The sequence below is a fragment of the Leucoraja erinacea genome, unplaced genomic scaffold (genome assembly GCF_028641065.1).
Source record: "Leucoraja erinacea ecotype New England unplaced genomic scaffold, Leri_hhj_1 Leri_62S, whole genome shotgun sequence".
NCBI lineage: Eukaryota > Metazoa > Chordata > Chondrichthyes > Rajiformes > Rajidae > Leucoraja > Leucoraja erinaceus.
The window spans coordinates 627,079-641,728 of record NW_026576542.1 but is presented as its reverse complement, the minus strand read 5'-3'; the positions used below and the strand labels follow the sequence as shown (position 1 = coordinate 641,728).

The 14,650-nt window shown below is 45.6% G+C and overlaps 2 protein-coding genes across 3 annotated transcripts in view; one reads left to right on the top strand and one right to left on the bottom strand.

Moving 5' to 3' along the window:
* Positions 1-239: 239 nt before the first annotated feature.
* mrpl33 (mitochondrial ribosomal protein L33) lies at positions 240-12,709 on the top strand. Its single transcript, XM_055631042.1, has 3 exons — positions 240-395; positions 7,115-7,221; positions 12,463-12,709. The coding sequence occupies exons 1-3, from the start codon at positions 310-312 to the stop codon at positions 12,510-12,512; spliced, it is 243 nt and encodes an 80-aa protein (XP_055487017.1). The 5' UTR covers positions 240-309; the 3' UTR covers positions 12,513-12,709.
* rbks (ribokinase) overlaps positions 12,640-14,650 on the bottom strand; it is a 166,602-nt gene continuing 164,591 nt past the window's right edge. For both annotated transcript variants that reach the window (XM_055631041.1, XM_055631040.1), the window contains exon 8: positions 12,640-12,935. In XM_055631041.1, coding sequence (XP_055487016.1) covers positions 12,762-12,935 — 174 coding nt within the window. In that variant the 3' untranslated portion in view covers positions 12,640-12,761. The remainder of the gene's footprint in view (positions 12,936-14,650) is intronic.

Sequence of the window (14,650 nt, the reverse complement as noted above, 5' to 3'; positions counted from 1 at the left end):
TATATTAAACTGGCTTCAGGGATCTTGGCAGAAGGCTTGTGGCTTGGTTAGCTTCAGCTGATCTATAACAGGGACTGTTATTATATTGCTGGTTGATTTAAAAATTACAATGTAGCCCCCCTGAAAATGAATAATTAAGTTAACTGATGTTTTTTTTTCTTTTTTTTCCATTGAACCTGCTGGATATCTGCAGTTGCCAAGAGCAAGTCAAAGTAAGTTAATGTTTTTATTATTTATTATCACCACAGTTAAATATCCGAAAGGCTAAATGTTTTTGCTGACAGCTGACAGCTTTTACTTGGGTAACTAATGGTGTGGAAAAGGAGCGAGAGGGTGTTGTGGAAGGAAATAATGACGCCTTTTATATCGCCATTAAACTGCTGCTCGTTCATGAGGTAAATAATTCCCTCAAGAGATTTTAGAATAACTTTTTTTTAAAAAAGGTAATGAAAGAGACTTGGCAAATAGAGACACAGGGAACAGCAGATACTAATATTTTTTTTAGTTTGGAGGTGCAGCGCGGACACAGGCCCTTCAGCCCGCACTGACCTGCGATCCCCGCACATTAACACTGTCCTTCACACGCTAGAGACACTTGCCGATTTTATTCGGGGACTGCCATATCAGTGTCGCCAAAAGATTTTGAGCATTTCAAAAACCGGCAGCGACAAAAAAACTGTTGCGACACTTGAAAACACACCGCACGTCATCACGCCCGCAAATGTTTCGGTGACCTGATACATCAGTCAATGATGCCGGCAGTCGCCGAAAACATCGCAAAGTGGGACAGGCCCTTTACATTCATATCAAGTCAAGCCAATAGATTATCTGTTTCATGAGTGTAGTGTGTGTCATGGGCACAATATGGCTTGTCACAGTAATTAGTGTAAATGTGGCCTCAGTGGTTCAAGATGTAGCCATGGCAGAAGACACAAACGTATTTTCACTTCTTCCAATGGATTTAGATGATTTTTAGGAGACAGAATTGGTGATATATTTCACGGACCTTGTGTGGGTGCTTTTGGGCTCAGCGACAAACTTTACTACCATCAGTAAACCATGAGTTTGTGCCAAAGATTTACTACCCTCTAAGTTATGACATTTCTCCTCACTTTAGTCCTAAAGGGCTATCCTTGACTTTGGAACTGCAGTTCCTCAGCCAAGGAAAACATTTTCTCCACATCTGCTGAAACTTTGTACCATTAATGAATGCTCGTTCTGTTCTTCTCAACTCGGGATATAAACCCAAACTCACACTCGCTCGCCATCCCAGAAACCAATCTGCTGAATCGTTGCTGCATTTTCTTGCTAGCATGTTTATTCTTTCTGAAGATAGACCCAAAATCAGCGAAACGATCACCCAGTCTGCGTTTTGTTTGATGACGAGACCAAAATCTTATACAGTTCTCCAAGTTTGCTCCCACTATAGATCTATGTAATTGTAGTAAGATAGCTTCTTGTATTTAAGTTCAAGTTCAAGAGAGTAAATTGTCATGTGTCCCAGATAGGACAATGAAATTCTTGCTTTGCTTCAGCACAACTATTCAACTTATAGAACAGTACAATACTTTATCACTGTTACTTTTTTGCATATCTTTCATTCAGTTGTTCTATATTTCTCTATATCACTATCTCTATCTCACGTTTCCCTTTCCTCAACTCTCACTGAAGAAGGGTCTCGACCCGAAACGTCACCTTTTCCTTTTCTCCAGAGATGCTGGATGACCCGTTGAGTTACAACAGCTTTTTGTGTCTATCTTCAGTTTAAATCAGCATCTGCAGTTCCTTCCTACACGCTGCCTTACAGAGCTTGCAGCACCGCAGACCCGGGTTCGATCGCGACTACGTGTGCTCTGTACGGTTTTACGTTCTCCCCGTGACCGTGGGGATTTCTCCGAGATCTTCGGTTTCCTCCCACACTTAAGACGTACAATTATTTTAGGCAAATTGGCTTGGTAAATGTAAAAATTGTCCCTTGTTTGTGTGGAATAGTGTTAATGTGCGGGGATAGCTGATCGGTGCGGACTCGGTGGGATGAAGGGTTTGTTTCCACGCTGTATCTCTGAACTGAAAGGGTTCAGAAAAAATTTACAAGGATGTTACCAGGACTAGAGGGTGTGAGCTATAGGGAGAGGTTGAGTAGGCTGGGTCTCTATTTCATGGAGCGCAGGAGGATGAGGGGAGATCTTATAGAGGTGTACAAAATCATTAGAGGAATAGATCGGGTAGATGCACAGAGTCTTTGAGGACCAGAGGACACAGGTTCAAGGTGAAGATCAAGATTTAATAGGAATCTGAGGGGTAACTTTTTCACACAGAGGGTGGTGGGTGTATGGAACAAGCTGCCAGAGGAGTGTAGTTGAGGCTGGGACTATCCCAACATTTAAGAAACAGTTAGACAGGTACATGGATAGGACAGATTTGGAGGGATATGGACCAAATGCAGGAAGGTGGGGCTAGTGTAGATGGGACATGTTGGCAAGTTGGGCCGAAACGCCTGTTTCCCGACCCGAACGGTCATCCCTCCATGTTCTCCAGGGATGTTGCCTGACCCGATGAGTTACTCCAACACTGTTTCACAAAGGGCATGTTTCCACACTGTATCACTCTATGACTCATACAGTGCCCTCCATAATGTCTGGGACAAAGATCCGTTGTTTATTTATTTGCCTCTGGACTCCACAATTTGAGATTTGTAATAGAAAAAAAATCAAATGTGGTTAAAGTGCACACTGTCAGATTTTAATTTGTATACATTCTGGTTTCACCATGTAGAAATTACAGCAGTGTATATATATAGTCCCCCCATTTCAGGGCACCATAATGTTTGGGACACAGCAATGTCATGTAAATGAAAGTAGCCATGTGTAGTATTTTGTTGCATATCCTTTGCATGCAATGACTGCTTGAAGTCTGTGATTCATGGACATCACCAGTTGCTGGGTGTCTTCTCTGGTGATGCTCTGCCAGGCCTGTATTACAGCCATCTTTAGCTTATGCTTGTTTTGGGGGCTGGACCCCTTCAGTTTTCTCTTCAGCATCTAAAAGGCATGCTCAATTGAGTTCAGATCGGGTGATTGACTAGGTCACTCAATAATTGACCATTTTTTAGCTTTGAAAAACTCCTTTGTTGCTTTAGCAGTATGTTTGGGATCATTGCCTTGCTGTAGAATGAACTGCCGGCCAATGGGTTTTGAGGCATTTGTTTTATGGAATTCAGAATTCATTATGCTACTACTATCAGCAGTTGTATCATCATTGAAGATAAGTGAGCCAGTACCTTCAGCTGTGGAGGTCTTCCTTGGCCTGCCTGTCCCTTTGCGATTAGTAAGCTCACCAGTGCTCTCTTTCTTCTTGATGATGTTCCAAACAGTTGATTTTGGGAAGCCTAAGGCTTGGTTGAAGTCTCTACCAGTTTGATTCTTGTTTCTCAGTCTCAAGGGCCTGTCCCACTTTCACGACTTAATTCACAACCTTTTTTACTGGTGGACATTTTTCATCATGTTGAAAAAATGCCCCGACCTACTTGATGCCACGAGTACCTACGACTAGCATCACTGCCTGCTACGACCTACCTAGGACCTCCTACGACCTCGTGACGACCATGCGGCTAGTATGAGTCAAAGGCAAACCCGACAGAGGTCGTAAATTAGGTCGTGAAAGTGGGACAGGCCCTTCGTAATGGCTTCTTGGACTTTCATTGGCACAACTTTGGTCCTCATGTTGATAAACAGCAATAACAGTTTCCAAATGTGATGGAAAGACTGGAGGAAAGACTAGGTGTTGAGAGCTCTCTTATACCTGCATTAAGGAGGCGATTAAACACACCTGAGCAATTACAAACACCTGTGAAGCCATGTGTCCCATCATGGTGCCCTGAAATGGGGGGACTATGTATAAACACTGCTGTAATATCTACACGGTGAAACCAAAATGTATAAAAATGGCCTTTAATAAAATCTGGCATTGTGCACTTTAACCACATGTGATTTTTTTCTATTACAAATCTCAAATTGTGGAGTACAGAGGCAAATAAATAAATGATGGGTCTTTGTCCCAAACATTATGGAGGGCACTGCATGTATGTGTGTGTGTGTATAAATGTATATGTGGGCATGTATGTACACATACATATATACATACATATCTGCATATATACACATATGCACATACATATACATATGTGTGTGCATGTGTGTATATATGTGTATATGTGCGTGTGTGCATGTGTGTGTGTATATATATGTATATGTGCGTGTGTGCATGTGTGTGTGTGTATATATATGTATATGTGCGTGTGTGCATGTGTGTGTGTATATATATGTATATGTGCGTGTGTGCATGTGTGTGTGTGTGTGTGCATATATATGTATATGTGCGTGTGTGCATGTGTGTGTGTATATATATGTATATGTGAGTGTGTGCATGTGTGTGTGTGTATATATATGTATATGTGCGTGTGTGCATGTGTGTGTGTATGTATATGTATATGTGCATGTGTGTGTGTGCATGTGTATATATATGTATATGTGCGTGTGTGTGTGTGTATATGTATATGTGTGTGTGTGTGTGTATATATATGTATATGTGCGTGTGTGCATGTGTGTGTGTGTGTGTGTGTGTATATATATATACTCACACATGAATACACACACGATATGCTAAAAGTGTGAAACCTTGCAAAGAGGTTTTAATTTCAGATGCTTTGTGTGAGGCTGTAATCTGGACTAGACTTCACACATGTGTCTTGCCGACTGCAACTAATTCCAGGAGTTGGCGTGTATTGTTTTCACGCCTCGTGGGACTAAGTATTTAGAGCTGCTTTTCTTGAGAAGTGCTGTGTAATTGAGATTGCAGAAACCCCCAACCAACCAGTTGAACGTTGAGCCATTGAAATACTTTCACTGGCAAAGAGCCAGGGCTTCTTGGAACTAGTACAATCAATACAGAAGCATTGGTTGGTGAGCCCCACCTCATTAACATGGCTGAATTCTCACACCAAGTCAGCAATTCTCATTTGGATAATAGGAACCATTAGCTGTAATGGACTGCAAGAACCCTTTGATTCGGACTTCACCCTGTGGCTGATGTGAAACTTCACCGCCCAAACCTCTCGGCTGACATTCACTAGACGATAGTGAGAATTAATTTCCAGGTACTGTTTTCACATGATTACACCATGGGAAAAGGCCCCAGGGCTGATGACTGTATAAAGAGCCACTGCCCTACCCTCAGTGGTTCAATGGTACGTTATTGTCACGTCTACCGAGGGGTACAGCGTGGAAACAGGCGCTTTGGCCCAACTTGACCAGGCCGACCAACATGTCCCCCATCAACATCAGTTCCACCTACTGCCTGTTCTAGGCCCATATCCCTCGAAACCTTATCTTATCCATGTACCTGTCTAAATGCTTCTTAAACGTTGCAAAAAGGTGATGGATCTGTGGAATTCAGTGCCACAGAAGACTGGAGGCCACGTCAATGGATATTTTTGATGCTGAGATAGATAGATTCTTGATTAGTACGGGTGTCAAGGGTTGTGGAAAGAAGGCAGGAGAATGGGGTTGAGAGGGAGAGATAGATCAGCCATGATTGAATGGCGGTATAGACTTGATGGGCCGAATGGCCTCATTCTTTTCCTATCACTTGTGAACATGATAACCCCAGCCTCGACTATCTCCTCCAGCAGCTCGTTCCATACACCCACCACCCATTGTGTGAAAAAGTTACCCCTCAGATTCCCATTAAATCTTTTTCACCCCCCACCTTTAACCCATGCCCTCTGGTTTTCGATTCTAGATACAGGTACAGTGATATTTATTTTTGTACACAGTTCAGCACAAGTATCACTACACATAAGCACTTAGATACGTCTTAGATAAGCATCTCAGATACAGCACGAGTGTATAGCAGTAGTACACTGAGACAGTATACAGCGTCACCAGTTTGGGGTCATTTTCAAGTCCCAGTTGTTGTAAGCACAGGGTTCTTCACCTGTCCATGAAGGCCCGTTGTCATGGCGACGTTGCAGGGTCGGCCTGGCTACCGCCACTGGTCACCCTGCTCAAAGTCCTGCATACTCCTACGGATCTTTGAATCTGCCTCGAGGACTACCCCCAGTGACACGTTTCGAATCCTGAGTATAAAGATGTTCCCTGGTGGCCACTTCTTGTGTGTGATGTTGCTTCACATCATTTCCACATCGTTTGTAAGTTGCACTTTAACACATCCCACATAGCTATGCATCTTACTGCAGTCTTCCATTCCAGGCAGGGTAGCCTCGTGTCACTCCACATGTGTGCTGCATATAGAGCACAGAACAGTGCCTCAATGTTGGTGCTAAACTTGATCCCACCTGCCGGCATGTCACCCTTATTTATCCCTGTATTCCCTACACGTCCATGTGCCTCGCTTACAGTCTCAAACTGCACATTCATAACCTGCCTCCACCACCACATTCCAGGCACCCACCACTCTGTAAGAGCACCTCCCCTGCACATCTCTCTCAACAACCGTCTTGGTCACGGGGTGGCACAGTGGTGCAGCTGGTAGTGCCGCTGCCTCACCGCACCAGAAACCCTGGTTCCATCCTGACCTCGGGTGCTGTCTGCGTGTGGGAGTTTGTACGTTCTTCCTGTGACAGCGTGAGTTTCCTCCCACATCCCAAGGACGTGTGGGTTTGTAAACATAGAAACATAGAACATAGAAATTAGGTGCAGCAGTAGGCCATTCGGCCCTTCGAGCCTGCACCGCCATTCAATATGATCCTGGCTGATCATCCAACTCAGTATCCCGTACCTGCCTTCTCTCCATACCCCGTGATCCCCTTAGCCACAAGGGCCACATCTAACTACCTCTTAAATATAGCCAATGAACTGGCCTCAACTACCCTCTGTGGCGGAGAATTCCAGAGATTCACCACTCTCTGTAGGTTAATTGGCTTCTGTAAATGGCCCTGTAATATGTAGGGAGTGGGCTAACACACAGAGCTAGTGTGCGGGGCGATTGCTGGTCGGCACGGACTGGGCGACCAGCGACCGACCAGCGATTCCGCACTGTATCTCTAAACTCAACACAAGAACACAAGAGCTGACTGAATGCTGGTTCTCCGCAGGTCCATCCTGGTGCAGATGGTGAGTGCTGCCGGAACCGGGTACTGCTTCAATGTTAAGAGGAGTCGTCTGCGGGACAAGCTGGTGCTAAGGAAACATGATCCCGAAGGTAAACGTGACTCGTGGCTGAAGCAAACGTTGGGCCAGTTCCTGCCTTCACTAAACAGCTCGTGCAAGCCACATTTTCCTTATTATGTGTAAGGGGAGCGTACATCCGTGGTGAAGATGGACCCGTCAGAGCTAGGCAATTGTAAACCGTCAAGTTGAGATTTCACACGTGTGAGTCTCTCCACAGATGCTGCCCGGCCCGCTGAATGTTTCCAGATGAAGGCAGACAAAAAGCTGTAGTAACTCAGCGGGACAGGCAGCATGTCTGGAGAGGAGGAACGGGTGACGTTTTGGGTCGAGACCCTTCTTCGGACTGTTTCCAGTTCTTTGTTTTTAGTTCAGACATCCAGCATCTGCAGTTTTAGATATTTCAGCCCCTTCCGGCTCGTGTGTGATAATTTAGACGCTAAAGATACAGTGTGGAATCTCTGGACGATGTTATTAGGCAACGGTTTGGTTTTGCAACCTTCTTCAGCCCGCATTCAATGGTTCCATGCATTTAGTGTCTGCAGACTTCACGTTAGAGATACAGCGTGGAAACAGGCCCATCAGCCCACCGAGTCTGCATCGACCAGCGATCCTCACACATTCACCCTTTCCTATCCCACAATTTACAATTTTTAATCAAAGCCTATTGGTCTACAAACCTGTACACCTTTGGAGTGTGGGAGGAACCCGGAGCACCCAGAGAAAACCCACGTGGTCACGGGGAGAACGTACAAACTCCGTATAGACAGCACCCATAGTCAGGTTTGAACCTGGGTCTCTGGTGCTGTGAGGCAGCAACTCTACTGTGTGCCACCACTCTGCCCTTTAAGCGATTCCCAAATGAGCCTGAATGCAGACTGTTTCACATGTCCCACAACAGGGCAGGTGTAGCTGGATCTCTGTCAGTGCCCATGGCTATGCACTGGCCTGATAACAACATCCGCTCAAAAGGCCAAACTGTTAATATTGCAATTCTGTGGGCTTCTAATCGTCCAAGGATGTAGCCATTCATGAGAACAATTGGCCGTGAGTTGTGACAGAGCAATGTCTTCCAGGGTGCTGATTTTGGGTGGGCTTTCTTTCATTGAAGAAGTAGCTTGTGCCCACTTACGTCATTGTTAAACCTATTAAATGGTAGGTGCGGTTCCAAGAAAACGTCTGGGAATCATGGCTGAGAAAACGCAACCTCTGCTCAATACTGTATCTCAGTTGTAAAATAAAGTCTGGCTTGTTGAAAAGTGAAAGGCCAAAGAGATGACTGGTTTTGCTAGTTGTCATGTTATTGGAAACCTAATGGCCGGTTCTCACGGTGGGACCTGACGCAAGATGTCACCAGAGTGAAGTGGTCGTGGTCCAGCACGAGTTCCGCACGATATAACGGGGGGTAGATAAAGAGTTCCCACGGTACTCGGCAATTCTGTCATTTGTGCGAGTGACTTGTCCGTCTCCCGATCTTTCCCGTTAATCGTGAATGAACATCGTGGACTGTAGTGTAGTTAATCACGTGGCACAAATGATGCAGTATAATGTGGATAAATGTGAGGTTATCCATTTTGGTGGCAAAAACGGGAAAGCAGACTATTATCTAAATGGTGGCCGATTGGGAAAGGGGGAGATGCAGCGAGACCTGGGTGTCATGGTACACCAGTCATTGAAGGTAGGCATGCAGGTGCAGCAGGCAGTAAAGAAAGCGAATGGTATGTTAGCTTTCATTGCAAAAGGATTTGAGTATAGGAGCAGAGAGGTTCTACTGCAGTTGTACAGGGTGCTGTGCGAAGAGACCACACCTGGACTTTGTGCGTACAGTTTTGGTCTCCAAATCTGAGGTTAAACATTATTGGGACCTCTGCTGTGCAGAGACGGTTCACCATAACTGATTCCTGGGATGTCAGGACTGTCTTATGAAGAAAGACTGGATAGACTTGGTTTATACTCTCTAGAATTTAGAAGATTGAGACATAAACTTTTTCACGCATAGACTCACATGTGAATCTCGGGATACTCGCTGCTTCGTCTCCAGCAGGGTGCGTTGAGGCCAGTTCATTGGCTATATTTAAGAGGGAGTTAGTCATGTGGAATCTTGTGCATTGATAAGGGGATCAGGGGGTATGGAGAGAAGTTGAAGGTACGGGATACTGAGCCATTGGATGATCTATGCCATGATCATATTGAATGGCGGTGCAGGCTCGAAGGGCCGAATCTCTCTCTTGCTGAGTCTCCTCATTATTTACCTGCACTCCTGCACCCCTTTCCTATTTTCTGAGATGTTTCTCTGATACTGTCACTTTTTTCACACACTATATTAATGGGAAGTCCCGTTCGTAGAATTGGCTCATTGGCGATATTGAGACATGCCTATCACAAAGTTTGGTTCGAGTACAGGCTCCGGTTGTTATTTTCAGGATTGACGCACTGTAAGAGTCATTAGCGCAACATGTGCATCGCGTTCAAAATGTTGCGTGAAGGCAAAAGGGTCAGATTACTTAAAAAGAGAATTAAGAGGAAGTCTCACTGGGTTAAGCCCATGTTTCAACAGAGACCTCAATTTGGACAATATGAGCAACTGCTTAATGTGCTGTGCGAAGAGGATAAAAGTGCATTCAAAAACGTTGTCAGAATTTCACCCGAGCTCTTTAATGAGTTAAAGAATAATTTGGGACCTCTGCTGAAGAAGACTGACACTGTAATGAGAAACAGCACTTTTACATCTGTAGCATTGTATGTTTTTAAATCATGGATAACATTAAATTGTTCTCCTCTACAATTAAGTACAGGAGAACACTCCTTCTATCCAGAGACGCTGCCTGTCCCACTGAGTTACTCCAGCATTTTGTGTCTAGAGTCAGAGAGTGAATACAGTGTGAAAACAGGCCCTTCGGCCCAACTCGCCCACACCGGCCAACAATGTCACTAGTCCCACTTGCCCACTTGGTCCATATCCCTCCAAACCTGTCCTATCCATATACCGGTCTGTCTCTTCAACGATGGGATAGTCCCAGCCTCAACTACCTCCTCTAGCAGCTTGTTCCATGCACCCACCACCCTGTGCGTGAAAACGTTACCCCTTGGATTCCTATTACATCTTTTCCCCTTCACCTTGAACATATGTCCTCTGGTCCTCGATTCCCCTACTCTGGATAAAAGATTCTGTGCATCTACCCCATCTATTCCTCTGATGATTTTGTACACCTCTGTAAGATCTCCCATCATCCTCCTATGGTCCAATCTTGGGCATCCAGAACAAGGGGTCACAGTTTAAGGATAAGGGGGAAGTCTTTTAGGACCGAGATGAGGAAAACTTTTTTCACACAGAGAGTGATGAATCTGTGGAATTCTCTCCCGCAGAAGGTAGTTGAGGCCAGTTCATTGGCTATATTTAAGAGGGAGTTAGATGTGGCCCTTGTGGCTAAGGGGATCAGGGGGTATGGAGAGAAGGCAGGTACGGGATACTGAGTTGGATGATCAGCCATGATCATATTGAATGGCGGTGCAGGCTCGAAGGGCCGCATGGCCTACTCCTGCACCTATTGTCTATGTTTCTATCTCTGGAGAGCATGGATAGCTGACATCTCAGGTGGGGACGCTTCTTCAGACCTAAAATGACAACTACCCATTTTCTCCGAAGTTGCTGCCTGACCCGCTGGCACATTGTCCACCCGGAGCGGGGTCCCTCACCGGAGATTCCTGGAGTGGAGCTCCGACCGCCGGCCCTGCGGTCTGCGGTGCTTCTGGCTATGGCGCGGTGGGGACTTGTGGCCTGTGGCCTACACCAACTCGAAGCAGCGGTCTCTGGTGGGGAGGCACCGATTCAGGACTTACCTTGTCCGCACATCTGGCCGCCCGCAGCGGCGACTGCAGAGGGTTGAGGTCCCAACCACGGGGGAAAATGGAGGAGGACTGGCCAAATTTTGTGCCTTCCACCACAGTGATGAATGGTGGATGTTTGTGTTAATTTTTTATTGTGTATTGTGTGTTCTTTTTTTATTGTACCGCTGCTGGCAAATTTATTTCACTGCACTTTATGTGCAATGTGATGAATAAAACTTGACTTGACTTCTTTTGTAAACCATCATCGGCAGTTCTTTGTTTCTCTTAAAAAAAAGTCTCCTCCAGCTGTTAAATGGACCACAATGGATTAGGGGATGTATCTACAGGCAAATTAATTTCCCTGGAGATTTCCATGTTGGAACTTATTGTGCTTCAGATCAGAAATCCTCACCCGTTAATCTTGATGTTCAGGTTTAGGTTTATTATTGTCACGTGTACCAAGGTACCGTTAAAAACGTTGTTTTAATCAGATCAGATGATTCCATACATAGATACAATCAAGCCAAACTCAAGTACAACAGGTAGAGCAAAGGGGAAGATACAGAGTGCAGAATCTCAGCATTGTAGCGCACCAGTTCCACAGACAAAGTCCAATGTCCACACTGGGGTAGAGGTGAATCGGACAGTACCCTAGCTGATGGAAGGAGCATTCAGAAGCCTGATAACAGAGGGGACAAAGCTGTTCCTGAGTCTGGTGGCGTGCACTTTCAAGCTTCTGTACCTTCTGCCAGATGGGAGCAAGAAGGAAAAGGAAAGACCGGGGTGGGACAAGCCTTTGATCATGTTGGCTGCTTTTCCGCTGGGCAAATGGATAATACCTGGTGCTTCCTCCCCATTGACCTGACCTTTAGAAACTCTGGTGCCCGCCATCACTTGCACCATCCAATCTGCCTTCCACACCCACGCTCACTGACCTTCAGTGTGACTCTTGTTTAAGTGATGGCTTGATATTTTAAATTCCTATTATTGTTTTCAAATGCCTCCGTTATCTAGCTTCCCTGCCTCGAATTTGCTCAATCCTTATACCTTGGAGACAGTCACAGTGGCACAGCGGTAGAGATGCTGCCTTACAGCACCAGAGACCCAGATTCGATCCTGTCTACGGGTGCTGTCTGTGTTTGCATGTTTTCCCTGTGACCAAGTTTGCCCCCACACTACAAAGACGTACAGGTTTGTAGGCTTCTATCACTGTCCCTGGTGCCTAGGATAGAACTGGTGTACGGGTGATCATTGGTTGGTGCGGACTCAGTGGGCCAGAGGACCTGTTTCTATTCTGCATCTCCAAAGTCTAAATATTTCCCTGATGTTGTGGGATCTCCCTGGGCAAGCGTTGCTGTGTTACAGTTGCTATATCAAGGATAGATTGTCATTTTCTTACCCACAATTGCTTATCTCATTGTTTCATGGTAATCTATTTTTCTTACAGTGAACAAGCATGTCCTTTTCTTTGAAAAGAAGAAAATCAGGTCAATCTGATGCAGGACTCTTGGGTTGGAGCAAGGATTGTTGGCATCGGAGCAGGAGTTTGGAATGACCACAAGGTATACATACCTTTGGCAAGGCACACCTGGTGAAGGTGACAATAAAACAAGAGGAGACTCGCTCTGATGAACACTTTTATTTACAAGTTGTTAGTTATCCTTAACAATGTACCATAAAGACCTTTGGATATATCCGTGTTGAGTGTCTCGATTCTTCGTCTCGTCATGAAGCGGGCAGCTTGGCCTAAAATAGTTCTGGTGGGAGCTGTGGTCTGCTGGGGTAGCTGGCTTGTGTCCCTTGTGCCTGAGTGCTGATGGTGGCAATGGCGCACGCTCTTCTGATCATCTCCTCCAAGTCCAGGCAAGAATAGTTAGCCATGTAGAACGCCAGGGCACCCACAAAGCTGTCTCCCGCACCCTTCAAAGAGAAGACAAGAAGCTTTGTTCAATAGGGCGACACAGTGCACTAGACAATAGGTGCAGGAGTAGGCCATTCGGCCCTTCGAGCCAGCACCACCATTCAATGTGATCATGGCTGATCATTCCCAATCAGTACCCCGTTCCTGCCTTCCCTTCTTATCCCCTGACTCTGCTATCTTTAAGGGCCCTATCTAGCTCTCTCTTGAAAGTACCCAGAGTACCTGCCTCCACCACCCTCTGAGACAGAGAATTCCACAGACTCACCACTCTCTGTGAGGAAAAATGTTTCCTCGTCTCTGTTCTAAATGGCTTACTCCTTATTCTTAAACTGTGGCCCCTGGTTCTGGACTCCCCCAACATCGGGAACATGTTTCCTGCCTATAACGTGTCCAAACCCTTAACAATATTATATGTTTCAATGAGATCTCCTCTCATCCTTCTAAACTCCAGAGTGTACAAGCCCAGCCGCTCCATTCTCTCAGCATATGACAGTCCCGCCATCCCGGGAATTAACCTTGTAAACCTATGCTGCACTCCCTCAATAGCAAGAATGTCCTTCCTCAAATTAGGGGACCAAAACTACACACAGTACTCCAGGTGTGGTCTCACTAGGGCCCTGTACAACTGCAGAAGGACCTCTTTGCTCCTATATTTGTACAACATAGACAGTAAATTGTCGGAACCCAGAGACTATAGATGAATGGAGGCAGTGCAGCGGTAGAGCTGCTGCCTCACAGACCCAGAGCCTGACCATGGCTGCTGTCTGTACGGAGGGAAAATGTAGGTACATTTCCCCTGGCATGCAGGGAGTGGGTGAGAAAGTGCAATGATATGGAACCGGTGTGAAAGGGTGATCGATGGTTGATTCGACCGAAGGGCCAATTTCCACGTCTTATCTTTAAAATCTGGAAAAAAAGGGGTGATGTCTGGAAATAATGTGGAGAGATGGACAGTCTTGCAGCTCACAATATAGGACAAAAAAACCCATACCAACTAAATGAATTGTCATTAGGTCTCTAATACATGCCGTTTAGTTTAGTTTAGTTGAGAGATACCGCGCAGACACGCCCCCACCGAGGCCGCGCCAACCAGCGATCCCCGTACACGAACACTTCACACCAGAGACAATTTACAATTTATAGAAGCCAATTAACCTCTAAACCTCCGCTTCTTTGTGATGTTGGAGGAAACCGGAGCACCCGGAGGAAACCCACGTGGTCACAGGGAGAATGTGCAAACCACACACGGACAGCACCCAAGGTCAGGGTGGAACCCGGGTCTCTGGTGCTGTGAGGCAGCAACTCTACCAGCTGCTCCACCGTGCCACTGTTGTTCTCCAGCAGCCTGTCTCTGTGTTATAAAACATATTTGACATCTAACTTTTGGATTCTCATGAAAATCATCAAACAGAACCCATTAATTGTTCCCCTTTCCATTGATGCTCTGACCTGCTGAATATCAGAATGCTTTTTAATCAAGCAAAAAGCTCACCCAAATAACCCAGCAAATAAGTCAGCATCTATGAAGAGAAATAGGCAGATAAAGTGCTGAGTTGAAATGTCAACCCATTCCCTCCACACATGCTGCCTGAACTGCTGAGTTCCTCCAGCACTTTTCTTTAGATTCTAGCATCTGCATTCTCTTGTGTCTAGGGTTTTGTTGATTCCAGGTTTTCAACATCTGCAGTATTTTATTTTCAAACCACTGACTTTG